This window comes from Paroedura picta, chromosome 5 (assembly GCF_049243985.1).
Source record: "Paroedura picta isolate Pp20150507F chromosome 5, Ppicta_v3.0, whole genome shotgun sequence".
NCBI lineage: Eukaryota > Metazoa > Chordata > Lepidosauria > Squamata > Gekkonidae > Paroedura > Paroedura picta.
In genome coordinates this window covers 83483649-83502979 of record NC_135373.1, presented here as the reverse complement: position 1 = coordinate 83502979, position 19331 = coordinate 83483649, and the positions used below count along the sequence as shown (strand labels likewise).

The 19331-nt window shown below is 41.7% G+C and overlaps 1 protein-coding gene across 1 annotated transcript in view; it reads right to left on the bottom strand.

Moving 5' to 3' along the window:
* Nucleotides 1-19331, bottom strand: part of TPH2 (tryptophan hydroxylase 2) — a 79870-nt gene that overhangs the window by 26172 nt on the left and 34367 nt on the right. Inside the window, exons 7-8 of the mRNA XM_077338830.1 lie at nt 16324-16459; nt 8253-8379 (exon numbers count right to left, since the gene is read on the bottom strand). Of these exons, the coding sequence (XP_077194945.1) occupies nt 8253-8379; nt 16324-16459 (263 nt within the window). The remainder of the gene's footprint in view (nt 1-8252; nt 8380-16323; nt 16460-19331) is intronic.

Below are 19331 nucleotides of genomic sequence, written 5' to 3'. Positions count from 1 at the left end.
GGGGTTGCCATAAGTTGACTGCAATTTGACAGCAAAAAGAAAAGAAAAATAAAGAAAAGGAAAAAGCAAAGTATTTCAAAGAGTTATATTTCTGTTGTGTATATTAAGTAAAATAAACTCCAAAGTTCTTATGTTGTTCTTGATGATTCTATCTAAATCTACTTTGCAAAAATTGGAAGACATCAAGTTATATGAAACTGAAAGACCGAACAAGGGAAAAGAGTAATTATGCTGCTAAGAATATTTCCCAAAGGGGAGGGTTTTTCACAGCTCTTACATGAAATCTTCTTCAAACAAAGTTTAGCATCTGTTGGAAGGCTTTTTATAGCAGTGAAGACATGTATGAAGAATGAATCATAAATATAGATGAGACAGGTGAGTCACTACTGAGTTACTTGTCAGAAATTTGTAAACATACTAGAGAGGAGACTATTATTAAGAAGTCTTTTCAGCATCGGATTAATGCATACATAATAAAGGGTCTCAGTGTAATATCCCATAATAGTTTTCCTCCTATCTGAAGGTTCCATAATCTAGATCTCCTTCTGGGATGCAATTAGGATGGTACTAATAGATATATAGCACTTTACTCAAACCATCGCTTTACCCTACCTCTCTCCTCCTCCCCAAAGCTAGGATTTTAATGCATGACTGGATGTTTTCAGGTACATATGTCAGTAAAAATTCCCCACTCATTACTATCACCAGGTGCTTAAAGGTGGGAATGGGTCACTTGAGGCAAAGATGGCTCTCAACTTCAGCCCAAGAGCTAAATTTTCCCTATTCGAGCGGTATGGAGACTGGATCCCATCAGCCATGATATCACTCACCACTCCCACTCTGCTAGTTGGCTAGGGAGATGTCTGGCCCTATGTTGAAATGTAGAAGTCTCATCCAGTGAAAATTCTTCATTATATAAAAAAAAATCTAACCAGCCAGGAAAATCCTCTGTTCTGTCAAGACAGACACTCACTGAGAGTTCGGAAGTTACCATTAATTGGACCAGATTTGCAAATGATAATAAAAAGATCCATTTGAACTTCATGAAAATATGGCTCAGACAATGCAAGAAAATAGAATGAGATACATTTATATTAACCAGGCTGGGCAGGTTAATGAAGAACCTTACGCTCTCTAAAGCATGTGTGCAGATCTCCAGTAGGAATGAATACAGTCAAGGATCTTGTTGAGAAGCATCAAATCAAGATCATACAAAAGATGAGTGCCATGCTGCATTGTGATCCTAATAATTGTTTACATCATAAATCTGCTTATGGCTCAGTCATTCATTGACCAACAATCACATTTAAGCCATTTCTTAACTTCTTCACATGTGGCCATCTGTAGGATGGAACCAGTGAGTGCATAGCACCATGAATAATTCACCCCTCCCAAGAATATTTCAAACAAAAGGGTTTAAAACTGTAATACAATGACTTCTAATGAAAAGTTTTAAAGCTTTCTTTTCCCCATTGCAGTAGGGCCCCAAACTCTGCCCACCTGACCCATCCAAGAGTCTCTCTTAATGATGGATTTTTGAAGATCATTATTGTCTTGATTGTGTTTAAGAGAGCCTGAAAAAAATCTATTGAGCTCCAATGATTATAAGCATGGCAGGGTGCTTAAAGGGCATAAGGGATCATTGGAGGAGGTTATTTAAGGAAGGCATTCAAGAACAAGCCAGAGGCTTCTGAACTTAGTCAATTCACATGTTTCTAACTCTAACCATTCCTAGACACTAAAAGACATGCAAAGACTCAGGCTGGGATTGTGGAGCTGATGTCGGCTGTGAAAAAATCATTTCTTTCAAGTGTTGTTTCACCTGGAAAGATGGCTGTTCCTTCTTGAAAGGAAGGCTGCCTGTGGCCCTCATCTCAGTTATTTAATGTCTTTCTTTTGAAAAGTTCATTAAATCCCCAGTTTAGCTCAAAATCCATTTTTTCCCCATCTAGGCTCACTGACAGATTTCTCCACTGCCACTTCCCAGTGACAGTTTCTCTCATTCTATGGTCATTCAAAGGTCTAATACAAGACCCTCACTCTATAGCATTGCAGTTAATTGTAGTGTTTTCTGAAACTAGAAACCCAGGTCCAAAATACATTATGGCTTTGGGAGATAGGATATTGTGGTCCTTAACTGGTGTTACTATGATAATCATACAGCTTTCTTTTGTGTCTCTCTGGGTGTGTATATACACACACACATGCTCAAGTTGAAGCATAACAATGAATAATGCAGGGATGTATTCGACATTCATTTATATGTGCATACTTTAATAGAACGGCTAGATGCAAATGAAGGTAATATACGTTCCAGAGGGAACTCCAGACAATGACAAAATTAGCGTTTGGTTCTATGAAAAGGTTTATAAAAATTGTATAAAGCAGCTCTGACAAAGAGATCATATCACATCTCCATTTTAAAAAATCAAAGATAATTTTACATTACTCATTCCTGGTGCCTTTTAATGCAAAGATGCCAACTTTTCTACATGGTATGATCAAATGATTAATTAAGCTCTAGTTTGCATCTACACTTAGAATTTTCTGGCTGTCAATCATATTGGGTCCAAAGTTCATTTATTCATTTGACTACCCATAAAAACAATCAGCATCAACCTGGATGAAAAAATCAGCTAACTAATTCTATACGACTCTTTACAGTGGCCAGTGTTTAAGGCAATCACCTCATGAATAGCAGCATTAAATACCCAGAACACATGAAAGGGAGGTTTGCCAGCACCTTGCAGGAGGTAGGAGAGCCCCTGTCCCTCCTCCACCAATCAGCTAGCCAGCAGGGGGACTTGCCAAGAGCAAGGAGAGAGGCCCAGCAAAGTGGCAACATCACTTCTGGTAACAGAAGTGATGTCATAATGTCAGTAATATCATGCAACGCTCTGGTATTTGGCCAACTAGAAGCCATTTTCTCTATGGTAGAAGCCAGAACATCACAACGTAGAATCATAATGTTGGAAGGAATCTCCAGGGTCATCTATTCCAACCCTCTGCAGAATGCAGGAAGATCACAAGTACCTGTCCACCCACAGTGACCACAATTCCATGTTCAGATGATGCCCATACCCCCGAAAATAAGAATCCCTGGTCAGTCTGGTCTGGAGGAAATTCGCCTTCTAACCCCAAAGTGGCAATCAGATTTTCCCTGGCCATGGAAGAAAGTGTCACAAGAGCCAAGCTCAGAAACATAGAATCATACAATAACAGAGTTGGAAGAAATCTCCTGGGTCATCTAGTCCAACCCCCCTCTCACAATGCAGGACACACACAACCCTAATGCTCATCTACTGTAGCCTTCTACCCTCTTGAACCTTCACAGAATCAGCCTCTCTATCAGATGGCTATCCAGCCTCTGCTTAAAAATTTCCAAAGATGGAGAACCCATCACCTCCTGAGGAAGCCTGTTCCAATGAGAAACCGCTGAAGTTTAGACGGAATTTCTTTTGCATTAATTTCATCCCATTGGTTCTGGTCTGTCCCTCTGTGGCAAGAGACAACAATTCACTATCTTTGTCACCCTCCTCTGGACACGCTCCAGTTTGTCTACATCTTTCTCCAGATTAGGGGCCGCCACTCTTAGCCACTACAGCAAGCTGGGTCTCCCACTGTACTAAGCTGGTTCTCGTATTAGTTATTTATTGAATGACTTTGGTTGCTCCTGATATTATAGAATTCATCTGGCTATTTTCAAGAGCAACTTCTCCCTTTTTCTTCCTTTCTTTTTGCCACTCTGGCAGATCACAGATTCACAGCATGAGCAATTGAAGTTCAGCAGAGGCCTGTGATTGTCGATTCTGCAATTTCTTAATGATGATGATGCTTTCCCCTGAAAATAGCAGCTGTAATGAGCATGCAAATGCTTTGTCAGGCTCATATTATTCTCTTATTAACTTGAATATCAAAATCTATTACCATTTTCTGCCTGAAAGTTGACATGCTGGGTAATGTTCATTATATGAGGTCTTAGACATCACCATAAAACATTCAGAATTTGCCACTTATGCTACTCTAGACGTCTGGGTAGCTATGCGCTTTTTTCTTTTTCACACCTGCTTTTTTTAAAAGGTCTGATTGCATGACTGGTAAAAACAACAACGAATAATGCAGATTTGGTTTTCCAGTACAAATAACATCAAAGCTTTTTAAAAAAAAACACATGTAAAAAAATCATGTCTTGCGCCCCTCTGCTAATCTGATTGGTGTCCCATTTTACAGCATATGATCACCATCTTGAACACTACAGAATTCTGCAGGCACTTTTAATATAAATGGATGCCTGTGTGGAAGTTTTTGACTTTGGTTTGTAACCAGAAATCAGTATCATAGTCTGCAGTGTTGCAATAATAAGATCACATCAGAAACATCTGTGGCTGATTATGAACTATTCTGAACAAAAAGAATATACACACAAAAAGAATATACACAGAATATAGCCCTGTCTGTTGCCTGTCTGGCCCACATGTTGGTGTCCGGTCACTGCTTCCGACTCCACGGACCAATCCAGGCATACTCAGCAAAGCTAGGTACACCCGGATTGGGCTGGCCCCTGGAGCGCCCACCCCCAGAAGCTGGTGTGAGGCACACATGCAGCCTCATGGCCAGACACTCCCTGGCCACCGAGGAAGGCGCTCCTGCAGTGCCCTCGTCAGCCCGCCTCTCAGCCTGGCTACCAGTTCATGCAGCAGGCTGACCGGCTGTGGGGATGTTGCCCAAGCTGCCATGTGGAATGCACATGTAGGGAAGTGGTGGTGGCAGCACCATTGAGGGGGCCACCGCTAGTGCCCGTTGCATTCCTGGGCGAAATAGGATTTCTGGCTAGTAGTGTATGTGTACAGCCAGCTTGGTGTAGTGGTTAGGAGGGCTCTTTCAGCCCCGACATTGTCCTTGTGCATGCACAATATCAGGGCAGTCTGTGTGTGCCAGGGGAATTCCTTCCCCCATGTGATCTCAGAAGTGGCGGGACATACTACCCCCTGCTAGAAACCAGCAGCGGCCTGGTGCAGCCACTGCCATGCATGTGCTGTACTGCATGGTCTATGTGCTATACTGCAGAAGCTATGATCATAGTTCTAGGGCAGGGATTGCCAAACTTTCCATTGCCACCAATTACCGTTGATGCTATCCAAATTACAATTGGCCTACCATTGATTTCTTTATGTATTAGATCCGATCTGTGCAATCTTCTCTTGGTAAAAAGAAAGCTAGCAAACTCATGTTTGGATCAAACGAATTCTGTTAAGCTTTAAGAAGACTTGAGGAGTCTTAAATGCACTGAAGTGATGACAAATCTCAACTTCCATCTCTTTGAGCTTTTTAATGTTCCCTAGGAGAGAGTCACTTTGCAAATTTCCCTTAAATGGGTACATTAGCATTGATATATACTAATATTGTGACATGTAAGCTCAATATATACACATATTTAGATGTGTTTTTAAAAGAACAATTACTGTAACATTGACTGCTTCTCAAATATGTTGCCATGTTGATCTGGCAGAATGAAGTCTTAAATAAATTGAATAAAACTTTGTTCATCTTAAAGGTGCCACTGGACTCAAACTTTGTTCTACTGATGTTATCATTTAGTCAAGGATAAACAATGGATATTTATAACAACAACCACAATAAGCATTTGCAAAACTTACATTTTCTCAAATTTCAGAAGCAACACATTTATTTATGGTCTTTCAGACCAAACTGTAAAGATACATTTAAAATATCAGTAGATGCTAAAAAATTGTGTTTTTAGAAACATATTTAAACCAACAGTATATCGGAGGACATATTTTATGTCCTATGTATATGCTACGCAATTTAATAGTAGCAGCACAGCAATGCGGAGAACTGTTAGATTGTTGTCATCATTAAGAAGTTTCTTAACTTTATCCATTGAGGAAAGACTTTGGAGTCTGTCAAGAATTGGCCATATTAAATTGCCTGTGCAATGAGAGTGCAATAATTAATGTTCTATTGTTTCTGTCTCACCACTAGGACATGGGCATAATCTCTGTGACAGAGGAATTTTCTTGTAGTGGCCCTCCAGAACAGCTGAGAGCAGGCTGAACTTCTAGTCTCTGAAAAATTCAGAAGCAATTCATTGCTGCTGGGGGGGGGGTGTTGTCTAGGGCAGGGGTAGTCAACCTGCGGTCCTCCAGATGTCCATGGACTACAATTCACAGGAGCCCCTGCCAGCATTTGCTGGCAGGGGCTCATGAGAATTATAGTCCATGAACATCTGGAGGACCACAGGTTGACTACCCCTGGTCTAGGGCAACAAGAAAGGAGCAGATATTGTGTGGTTTTCATTCTCCAGCACTAGATTAAAATGTCACAATAGATGCTACTAAGAGAGAGCTAAGACGGAAGTGTAGTTTTAACTGCATAAGAGACAGAGGTTGAAAAACAGCTTTAAACAAGGAGGTGGGGAAGCAGGGAAGGAAGAGTTTGATGGAGTCAATTAGTGTCTGAGAGCAGTTTCTTTAATTGGGCACATCTGCAGACAGGGCAGGAGAATGGACAGGTATATCATGAGTGTGGGATAAATCTCCCCCAACTTATAAATGGGACATGATTGGGATTCTTGCCTGCAGAACCTTCTGATTTCTTCTCTGAATCAACACACTCTGTGCACATATATTGATTGCCCAGATAGCAAACATTTTCCACATCTGCATGTTCATCAGAGCAGCCAATCACTCCCATAGAGTAATGGACCTAAGTAGCATTAAAATATGTCCAAATAATCCAATTGCTCTGTTTTCATCTGTACATATTGTGCATCCAAATTAGGTGTTACTTTTCTGCATTGTTTCAAATTTTTAAAAATATTTACACCTCCTCCACCCTGTTACTTTTAAAAAGTTCTCTAAAGCTGCCAAAAAAACCCACACTACTATGGATTTCTTTCAGTATTTATAGCCTTTCGAAACACATAGTGTATAAATAGAAAAAATTCTAGCAAAAACCATCATAAATTCAACACAAAAGTTTAAAGCAATCCATAGGTGTCACGTTTTTATGTCTGAGCAATAAAGGGTAGGGTGGGGGAAGAGCTGTTTCTCATCAGTGCGCATGATCAACATATTCCTTGAACATGCGGGAGATCTTATGGAGCTCTTGCTCATACAAGGCCTCCCCTGTTTTATGTCTTGTCAATGCAGACTGGCTTGTTTCTCTCTCCATTTTATATGGAGTCCCATCCTAGAACCGACAGAGAAAGAGGAAGCCGGCGGTTGCCATTCAAAGCTGTAGTTTGTGTTTAATGCAATGTCAGAATGCCTCCCCATCCATGCTGAGGGCACAGTGATTCAAGGCGTGCATAGAACTTGGCAATATGTCTAATTAACTGAGTGTAATAAATGACAGACCACACAGTAGCGTGGGCAAGTAGAGAATAAATCTTAAATGGGCATTTGTGGTGCTTTTTCTGTATCTGTATTTTAATTTTTTTCTGTGACATTTTCTACTAGATTTTGTAAATATTTATCATACATGTTGGTCGTCCCCGGCCCGAAGGAAGCGCGCCTAGCCTCGACCAGGGCCAGGGCTTTTTCGGTCCTGGCCCCTACCTGGTGGAATGAGCTCCCGGGTGATCTGCGGGCCCTGCAGGATTTGTCAGCTTTCCACAGGGCCTGTAAAACGGAGCTCTTCCTCCAGGTCTATGATTGAGGCTGGGGTCAGCAAATCAGGGACATCACTCCCCCCCTAGGAGTTGGAGTGTACGCTACTCCCCTATCCTTTCCTCTTCACCTCTTAATAATTGGGGGAGGGATGGGATTTTTAGCTGCCATGTTAGTAGATTGATATTTTAATGGGAATTTTAATGGGATTAGTTGTTGTGACCCACCTCGAGCCTATCGGGAGAGGCGGGAAATAAATCTAATAATGATAATGATAATGATAATGATAATGATAATGATAATGATAATGATAATGATAATGATAATGATAATAATAATAATAATAATAATACTGTATTGTTACATAAACTTTAAAAAAAAAGTGAGAGGGGATCAGCCCCTTCACCTTCTACCTCATCTCCCTCTCCCTCAGATGCTGGCTATTTCTTAGCAATTAACAAGGACACCAAAGCTATTAAAAGAGAATGAGGGATGTGTATATGAGGCTGGAGAGAAGTGTCACCATCCTCTGAAAAAAATACTGTTTATTTCACAAAGCAAGGCAGATTCTTAAGGATCGAGGACGACTCACACTCTCAGTCCCTTTCATTAGTGACTCACAGTGGCAAGTTTCTGGACATCTTCATCGGATGCTCCCAACGAGGCCAGTCCAATCTCCTGGGAAAACTGGGCGAATTTAGGGTCAGCAAAGAGAGGTACATGTCCCAGGAGCTCGTGACATGTATCCCTGCCATGGAATTAAAATGAAAAGTTATTACATGTCAAGAAGTATCACTGGGCAAAATGTAGTCCATAAAGAACTATTTCAGTATACTTGGTTTCCATGTATCAGAATGCTCATATATTTTCAAACAAAACTTTTATTAGAAGCTGGAGATCTGCCTTCCATCCTGATTCTTGCCATTTGTCTTCTGTAAAGTATTTCTGGCACCAATGATTCAAAATCTGGCAGTGCTGCTCCATCACAAAGCAAAAGCTCACACTGAATTTATTCTTGCTTCCTGTTCATCACTAAGCACAATGTGCCTGTTGTCTCCAAGTCCAAGGGAAAAATTGTACTTTGGGGTGCAGAAAAACAATATTCCTACATCACACTCAGTTGTCTTTTTGGTAAATGTCACACTCTGGTCTCCATTATGTTCCTGAAGCCCCCACCAAAAAAATTCTAACTCACTAATAGATGTCTGAGCTATTTGTGCCGAGCCATCCGCTTTTGTTCCCAGAATCACAGAAATGCACTCTGTGAATATCTTATGCATGAATAAGGCCAGCTAGTAAGGAAGGAAGCAGGAGCCTGTCTGCCTATTTTCTGTGCTTATTTTCCTATGACAATATAGAAACAGACATCCCAGGGCTCATGAATAGAGCTGAAGCCTTAAATACTCAGTATTCATTTTCTATTCTGAATTCCCACCCCATGCTTCTTGCAAAAGACTTCTCTCCTTGGGAATGAGACCTCCTCCTTACCAGGTGAACAATAATCTGAGTTCTCCTGCAGGTGACAAGTTCATGTGTCAAGTTCTGCTTTACAATGTCCTTTTATTTTTGCTACTAACAGTTCTTCTAAAGGCTCTGTGAGAGCAATCTCAAGCAAAACACGATCACAATGTAAGTACCACCTTGCTTGATTTCCAAAGCTGACTTACTATAGCAACCTTTTTTTTGTCAGGGGCATTGCTGCAAGTTCAGTGGGAGAGCACTGTCAAAGTCTTCTGACCATGTTTGAGATCTTTTTAAAGATCTCCTGCTACAAAGGGACTTGTGTTATTCATCATTCACTGTTGTCCAAGGTGCTTCTTAATCAGTCAGCCATTATTGATATTTCCATTAGCATCCTAGACCAGTCCTACAGCTTTGTGGGATCATAAAAGAATCCCCATCCAAACACAGATGAGGGTACTACCAAAGCCCAGAGATGCTACAAGATCACTAAGTGCCCACAGAGGACTACTTTGGAATGCTGATTAGCTATGGCATAGATTAATCAAGGCTTCCCTGAAGCCATCGAGCCTTTGTGGCTCATATGTTGGCTCACTGTAAAATGCCAAATGAAGCACTGCAAAACTAACATCAAAGCCAATGAACTGTCTGGAACAATTTCGTTTCCAAGCATAACTAGCAAGGCTGAGTTTATTGGAACAAAGGGGAGAAAAACAGGTCAGGAAACTGTGGATGCTTAATGACCATTGTGTTTCTTCTCTTGTGATAGTTACACAATCCCCCTTTGGTCAGCTTTTCTTTTTTTTTTAAAGATGACATTGTAGAGCAAAGAGTACTGAAATATACCAGTGAACAACTAACATACAGGAGGGGGAAACACCTCTACCAAAAAGTCATGAGGCAGCTGGCTATCTCCCACCCCATCAGAAGAACAGAATGTATTACTGGGTGGAATTACTTATCATTAAAATATTTATACTTTTTAAAAGTTTTTTAACTTGAAGCAACTTTCAACATATTTAAACTGATCATCATAAAAATACATAAATCAACTTAATAAATATATTAAGCTAAACAAGGTAAGCAGCAGATAAAACCAGATTAAAAAAACAGCAAATTTAGTTCTTCCAATAAAATCTCTGCTTGAGGAACCCAATCATTATTCCATGAATGAAACCAGATCATACAGTCTCAACCAAAAACAGAGGAAGACAATGAGGCCTTTAGCTGGCACCTAAATGTAAGCATAGAAAGCAAAACTGGGGAAAGGGGGAGTTCCACAAATAGTGCCATGATCTAGATGTCTTATTTATTATTCCCTTTCTAGATGGGAACATCTAGAGGACTAACAACACACTCACCTGGTTAAGAAAGAATGTTCTATCAGAAATGATGGACCTCAGTTGAGTCCTCAAAGTGGAGTGTGTGCGTGCAGATATAGTACTAAAACTAATGATCTTCACTATCTGTGTTTACCTTCTGAAATTTTGGTCATTTATAACAGTAGTCCCCAACCCCTGGTCCGGGGACCGGGACCAGTCCATGGATCAGTCGGTACCAGTCCGTGGCTCCTCCACATCCTCCTCCCCGGCTGCTGCCTCAGGGGCTGCCTTGCCACTCTGCCGCCGGCTCACCTTTGGTGCTCTCCAGCGGCCACCATGGCTAGGGCTCCCCCTTGGCATGGCACTGCACAGCTGCTGCTGGCAGCGCTCCCCAGAGAGCAGCAGGAAGTCAGGGGCACCAGCGGGAAAGTAAGTGGAGCAGGGGCTCAGGTGGCAGGGACGTCCCTCAGCAAAACCCTCCCCCCCCCCTGGGCCTCAGTAAAATTGTCAAGCGTTGACTGGTCCCCAGTGATAAAAAGGTTGGGGACTACTGATTTATAAGGCTAAAATATAAAAGGGTAAAAAAAAAATCTGTTCTGGTTCATTATTATAAGAAACATCATCCCCAGGTTTTGTTTCTCCATTAGTTTTAATATGATGCAAAATATCATGAACAATAAAAAAACAAAAAAACAGAATAATAAGTGAAATTTCAAACCTGATATGTTTATAGTCTATTTCTTTTTTGTGTTTTCCCATTGCAAATAAATTTAATAGCAATACCCTTTTGGGGGTTAACTTTACCATGATTTTAGGGATGACATTTTTGGCAAAGTTTAAATATGCAAAGAGAGCAAGCACCAAACTGCTCAAAAGAATAAAATAGTTTTATTGAGAAAGAGAAATAAGGGGGAAAGTCCTGCCTGTTGTTCCGCATTCATTCAGTAGGCAAGCAGGGAGGAAGTATGCTCAAAGGAGCAGAAAGTCTCCAAATCAGCCAATCAAAACATAGGAGGAGAGTATCTGAAAAATATCAGGAAGTTCCTTAGCTATGCTAAGTACACATCTCCTCCAATGCCCCCATAGGATATTCCTCCTATGCTCTTGAATCATGCATGTTACAGATCTTGCTTATTCCAACCGAAATATCTGATATGAATAGTTGATTCATATGTATCATTCACAAATGAGAGAGAGATAGGAATTATTATTATTATTTTAATTTCTTACATGCCACTCTCGGCAAGCCAGCTCATGGTGGGTTACAGCAGAAATAACCCACAACAATAAAATCCCATTAAAAGCCCCATTAAAATTATACCAGACGTTAACATTAAAAAACAACCTGGCAGAAAAACCCCAATCCATCCCATGCAGCAGGGGACTATGTCAACCAATCGTCACCCATGGTGTTTTAACAGATGATGTAGCTTCTTAAGAGGGAGGGGGGGCAACCAGATCTTCCTCCTGCACCAGCCTCAACCATAGATCTGGTGGAAGAGCTCCATCTTGCAAGCCCTGCGGAAAGCTGACAGATCCTGCTCCAATGGGAGCAGGATTGCAAACATGATTGCAAACATGCAACTGGCAGACCACATCTATATTAGTTTTCAAAGAGGACATCTTTCCTGGGTTGAGGTTTGGTTTATCTTATGCAAAGTAACACTGTTGTGGGACTTTCTGTTCTACAGATAAAAGACAAATGCTAAGCTGAAACAACAAGGGATTTTCTTGATTAATAATTTATTATCATTCCCAAATGGCTTGGACAGTTATGCTGAGAGAACACAAAGCAGAGAAGTTTCAAACTCTGCTGTATTAACATTATGTAATATCTGCAAATGCAAATATTAATCTTGTTGGGTGTTACAGACCTTCTTAGTATTTGGTTTCAAAACCAAAACATCCTGTGGTCCAAAGGGCAAATGTCCTCTTAACTTGATGCTCTGTTCTCTCCCTTGTAGAAGTGTACTTGGGACATTAAAAGCATACCTTCAGGCCAACATCCCATTTACAATGATGGCAGTAGAACAGCTAGATGGTGTGGTGCAAATTCATAAGATTTGGACAGTTTTTGCTGTGCCTAGTCCATGAAACTTTCCCAGAATTGTAAGTTTCAAGTTAAACTGTCTACTTCCTTCAGTTATACCCTACCTTTCTCTCCACTAGGACGCATTCTCCATTTTATCCTCACAACAATCCTGTGATGTCAGTTAGGCTAAGAGTTGTGATGGGGTCAAGGTCATTCAGAAGCTTTCCATGGTAGAATAGGGATCTTGAGATCCTTTTCTGCAGCATCTCTAAATTATTAAACTGAAGTCACTGGAAAACAGCTTCTTTCAGACAGAGGTTCCATGAGGGAAGACAGATGCCTCCCTCCCCATATTTTAACACCTTACCTGATTAACTCTCAGAAGCATCTATATCTGGTTGTTCTGAGCTATAAAAATATAACTAAATGCGCTCTTAAACAGAAAAACACAGGACTCTTATATCCAAAGTGTAGACAGCAAATCTTGTCCTGGCCCCGGCAAATTCTCCCACCCCCACAACTGACACCTAAAATGGTATCTTTTGATCACATTTACTGACCAAAGAGTAAAAACTGAGGCAATGTTATGACAACTCAAGATCTCCTCAGATAACTTCACTAACAATATATAAGACAGTGTGAAATAGTGAAAAAAAGGGCGAATGGGACTTACCCCGGGCGCGTTTGCCATCGCGGGGAAGCCCTCACCGAAGAGAAGAGCAGGGCAGGGACTACACGTCCCATCGTGCCCTGGGGCGGCAGCTGGCAGCGCGGCAAAAGGATGGCTGGGGGAGGAGGGGGCCATTTCAGCTCTTCCCAGCCTCCTTTGCCCGTGCCATATAAGGAAGCGGCTGAGAGGCTTCTGCCTTTTTCCCGCTTCTCTGCTGCCGTGATTGCCCACCCTCCCTCCCTATTTGGCGTGGGGTTAAACAAGTTCAAGGGAGTTGTTCTCTGGCATTGTGCCATCTGTTTTGAAGTTAAGAAAAATGGAAAAATGTTACAAATTTACATATAATTATATGCTTATGTTTGGTATATTGTTAAAAATCTTCATTGTCACAACTGGCGGGTTTTTGGGCATGAGGGAGGAACCATTGGCAAGCAAGCCCAGCCTGCGTGCTGGCATGCTTTTGTGGGGGGCCTCCGTAAGAGGCTGTGGGTAAGTGGTGCCGGGAGGCCATCACTCATGGAGGATGAGCTGGGGCGGCAGATCCGCATTTCCGGGTGGCCCGGAACCCAGCAGGGGTTCACGCCTCAACGGGTTCCCAAGAGGTGGTCACCTCCCCATTCTATCCATCAGGGCATTGGGGGCACGGGGAGCCCGGTGGGGTGTTGGAGGGCCTCGTGCATACCTGATGAAGTCGCGTGTGGCTGCCTTGTGGTCAGGGGACCACAAGAGGGCTGGTTCCGTTCTCCCCCATGCTGGTCAACGCTCTATCGTTCAATAAAAGTTGTGGCCTGTTCAATGCCATTAAGTGTCTGTTGGTTTCTTTGGCGAAAAGTATTCCCCTGCACGGCAAATGGTTTTTGAGATGAGAGTAAATCACCGTATCTAACAGTAGACTAGCTTGTCTCCATGCAGATGAGGAAAGGAGCTGTATAGTTAGAAGAAGAGTTGGTTTTGTACTTTTCACTATTCAAAGTGGCTTACAATAACCTTTCCTACCTCACCCCTTAGGAGGTAGGTGTTCTACCTTAAGGAGTCTCAAAGAAGCTTACAATTGTTTTCCCTTCTTCTCTCTACCATAGACACCCTATGAGGTAGGTGAGACTCTGAGAACTGTGATTGGCCCAAGTTCACCCAGCTGTATATATCCTTATTCAGATCTTCTAGTGATGCAATAGGGGTCCTGAATCATATATGCCTTCTCCATTGTTGAATGGTCTGCCACAGGAGATCAGAAAGGCTCTCACTCTCCTGGCGTTATGCAAACTATGTGAAACTGAATTATTCAAGAGAGATTTTCTATACAGCCAGTAGGGTAGCACTGTACAAAATTATTCAATAATTTACTTGGACAAATTATCAGGGACTGTGGTCAATAATGCTGTGTATAGTTTACTGTAAGTTGGCATCATTTAATGTGTCATGTTAACATTTCTGCTTTGCTTCAGTTTTTCTTCGGAGGTTTGGCTGGTTTTCCAGTTCAAATCCTACATTGTTTAGCTTAAAAGCATACTAAACCAGTAGACCTATAAACTCTGTCAAGATCCTACCTGTCTAATTTCTTTCCCATTTTTCCCCATTCCTAATCAAACTGATTGCTCTCAAACTTTTTTTCACAGTGACATGAATTTGCAATAAAGCCTCTGATCATAATCTGAACTAAATTATTTTGCATTTGTGACTCACCCATCAAAAACTGTCTAGAAAGGGTGAGTTGGGTGGAGGGGGTTAATTTGTACCTGCCTTGTGAGCATGTGTCTATGTCTGGTCTGGTTGGTTTAGTCTCCTCTTTCTGCCTGTCTCTCCAGCCTGAGAAAGCCATAATCACATTCACATCTTGCTTTACACAGGAGCAGACATAATATTAAAGCCAATGCTACTATCCTCATGTAAAATTCACCAGATTGTCTCTTGACCCTTTGCATCTTTCTCCCAAGTTGTGAAAGCACTTCTTTATTACAGTCTTTTAATGTTTTCAGTTTTAAAACATCAGGGGCCAAGTGACTAAGCAAATAAATGATATTTTGTGCTTCAGAGTTACTGTTTTAGAGCCTAAATGGGGATACTCTAGTGTAGAGCAAAGAAGGCTGCTGAAATGCTCAAACACTTCAGCTCCCTCCAAAATAGAGGGAATCCATGGGGGGAAGTCTAGACTGAACCACCAATAGCAGGATCATCAGAAATGGCACAACAGGCATGAAAATGCAAAAGGCAACTATAGCCTTAAAAATCCCTTGGTCATTTTTAGCAAATGACAACTCATATACATGAAAATCCATAAGAACACAGAACAATATCAGACAATCCTGAAATTACATCTCATGTACATTCAGAGCAATGAGTACCTATAGAGGTATTAATACAGGGATTGCCCACCTCTTAGAGACATGTTCCTATAAAACTGTCAGAGAGCGAGCATGGTACAGTGGCTAAGGATGGTGTCCTGTAATCTGGAAAACCAGGTGTGATTTCCCACTTCACATGCAGCCAGTCACACTTTCTCTCAGACCTCTCTCAGCCCCATCACCTCACAGAGTATCTGTTGTAGGGAGAGGATGGATAGGCAATTTGAGACTGCTTCGGGTAATTGACAATGGGGTTCAAAAGAAAAAGAAAAACTAAACCTCTAATAAACAGATGTATTTGAGGCTAACAATATCTAGTAACATCTATTGGAAAGAAGATTTGGTTTTTGTACTCCGCTTTTTGCTACCTGAAAGAGTCTCAGAGCAGCTTCCAATCACATTCCCTTCCTCTCCCCACAACAGAGCTCTGAGAACTGTGACTGGCCCAAGGTCACTCAGAAGGCTGCCCGTGAAGGAGGAGAGAATCAAACCCAGTTCTCCAGATTAGAGGCCACCACACTTAATCATTATACCAAGAGCAAGCATGACAAATTCAGGTGAGTAGTCATGAGGATCTGAAGCAGCAGAACAAAGTGAGTCCATTGCCACCTAACAAAAGACTAACAAAGTTAACATTGGACTATAACATGACACAGTCATGTGGAATTCATGCTTACCAGGAAAAAGTACCCTCTCAATGAAGTAAGACCAACATTGCTTCCAGAACTGAAAGGTGAAAATTTAACCTGGGCCCCAGTCAAAAACATAGTTCCACAAATGTCAATGAAAATTACTCTGGAGTGAGCTGTTTACAACATTTATTGGGTTGTTCTTTTCAAGAAAATTAAAATCAAGTACTACTCACGGTTCTGGAGTGTAGAGAGGATCTGATCCATGACGGATATATTGGGTGCAGTGGAAAACTCTATAGGCAAGGCCTGCTAAGAAGTCTCGGGGTGACAAATATCCAGCAACTGGTCTTACTACGAAGCCAGACCTTTCTGAAATGGAAGGCAAACCAAAAGTAAGTGACTGTATGTTACAGTCGATAGGAAATGCAAGGTATATTTGTACAAAACTATTATGTAAAATCGCATGTGGTTATCATTAACTATGAATCTCCCAGTCAAATAACCATTTCACTAGTTGCAAACAGAGTACTAAAATCACTACAAGTAAGAAGAGTGCAGGGCAATTTGATATAATTTATGTTGATATGAACAAAATATCTTGTATGTATTTTTAAAATGTGATGTGATTAGTTATGACTCCCTGTGTCTGTTGTGGGAAGAGGAACAGAATGGTGATTGTAAGCTGCTTTGGGAGTCCTTCAAGTAGTGAAAAGCAAGGTATAAAAACAGCTCTTTTTCTTCTTCTATTGTCTCTGAGCTTGTGTTTTCAAAGAAGCCAGGCAGGCCCAAGACTGGTTGGTTGCTATTCTTTATTTATAATGTGTTGAGAGGAATATAAATGAGCTTACCTGCCTCATAGATAATAAGAAATGCTACATGAATGGGAAGGATGTGGAATAAGTGCTATATTGAGGATAACATCTTGGGAAACAATTTAATGCCAATGGTGGTTTCCAGTCTTGATATTATATGTACAGTTTTTGTCTGTACATAAAGAAGTTTCTCAATAATCTTCTGTATAAATTTGTGGCCCTTAAATGGCCTAACTAGATATAAACTTTCACACATGTCAAGGATGCCACCCCCAGTTAGTAGCAGCATGCTGACAAACACCACCCCTGTTCAGATTGCATCACAAGAGAGGGGAAACAGAAGAAATCTCTGGGCTGCCAACGGAGCACTTTGCTGGCAATGGAGGAGGCCCTCACTACCTCTGCTCTTAAATGGCATGGGTGTACATTCAACAGCAGCAGTGGCACTTACAGGTATGACTTTATTTATTTACTTCATTTACACCCCACTAGGGACTCAAAAGAGCCTCTTCTGGCACAGAGTGGTAAGGCAGCAGTCTGAAAGCTCTGACCATGAGGCTGGGAGTTCGATCCCAGCAGCCAGCTCAAGGTTGACTCAGCCTTCCATCCTTCTGAGGTCAGTAAAATGAGTACCCAGCTTGCTGGGGGGGTAAACGGTAATGACTGGGGAAGGCACTGGCAAACCACCCCGCATTGAGTCTGCCATGAAAACGCTAGAGGGAGTCACCCCCAAGGGTCAGACATGACTCGGTGCTTGCACAGGGGATACCTTTACCTTTACCTTTAGGGACTCAAAGTGAGCTTACAAAATTCTTCCCTTCTACATTTTATCTTCACAATGACCCTATGAGGTGGATTAGATTGAGGGTGTATGGCCAGCCAAAGGTCACCCAGCAAATTTCTATGGCAGAAGGTCTCCCAGATCCTTATCCAGCTCTCTTAACGACACTGCACTGGCGCCTTTGTAAGGGTTAAATGGCACATATGGTTGAGCCATGTGACTATTATTAAATGCTCTCTAGAAAGTATCCTTTGATCAGTAATGTCTCTTCACAGAGTTCTTTCAACTTCCAGTGACTTTGAACCGGCTGGTACTTTCCCATGCTTTCTTGTCTCATTAGTCACTGTTTACTATAAAATGATCCAAACTTAGTCCTTTCTCCACCTCCCCTGACAAATTATTGCTGTTGTCTTTAGTCTGCAAGAATACCTCTGAACTTGAAGTGCTTTTTCTAGCTTCAAGCAAAGAAGAAGAAAAAACAATTCTACTTCAGCGCCATTCCTCCAGGACCAAGAAAACAGTGCAGGAGGTCCCTTTGAAAGGCATGACCAGGCTCCAAGAGCAGCAAGCCAATTAACATTAAGTGCTGGCAGCCATAAAAGCAGAAGAAAGGAAGACACAGGGCACTGGGGCAGGTTACCCTTCAGACTACGCACTATATTCTGTTTTCAATTGAAAATCTTCCTTGAGTGTTTGGGAGTATACTTCGCCATGACTTTGTTGCACTTGAAGTGGAGGAAGAGAAAAACACAGTATTCTCCCCCTAAATTAAATATTGTGTCAGTCTGAAATACAGTCTTTCAGAATCACTACAAAAGGAAGCACTAATAACTAGTTTGTAGCCAAGAAGCTCAGGAGCAGCTCCAGGACCTGGGGCAATAGAACAAGTGGGAGCCCTCCAGCAGATGTGAACTAAAAGATCAGGGCAAGGGGGAACAGCTTCTGCCTTGTCATCTTGGACTAGACATGGCTTTTCTTCAGGTTTATTCCACAGTAATTGCAGCCCAGAGATGAGAGAGTCTTCAGTGAGGGGTCTTTTACCCTGACTAGAATTTGTAATCCACCCATATGATGTCTCAAAAAGGCAGCTGTTGACTCTAAAAGGAGGGGGGAGGTGCTGTCTGAGTGTGCCCAGTGATGATGTGGGACAAAGAAGCATAATGCTGCCCTCTGGAGGGAATTCACATTCCCCTGTGTATCTCCAGCACCGTTTTTGTTTTGCCTATGCAGAATAAAAATACAAGTTGGCACCCTCTAAGCCTGGTCTTCAGCTGAGAGACAGACAAGGCCAGTCATTTGAGAGCACTAAAAGGGAACAAGTAATCCTCTCCCCATTTTCTCAGCAGCCAAGTGACAGAATGGAACACAAACAACATTCTCAGTTTGGCGTACCCTGATCAGAGAATTTTGATTCCAAAGTGCCTTGCATGCTCAGTGCAGAGATAAGCAAACCTCTAGCTCAGGGGTAGTCAAACTATGGCCCTCCAGATGTCCATGGACTACAATTTCCAGAAGCCCCTGCTCTAACTCAATTATACACCTCCTCTTCAGTAGTATTTTGTCCTTTTTTCATTGTGTCACCCAAAGTAACCATTTGGTTGCTTGGGTGGTAAAGCTAGCCCATCAGTTTTCTTATCAGTGATGAAAA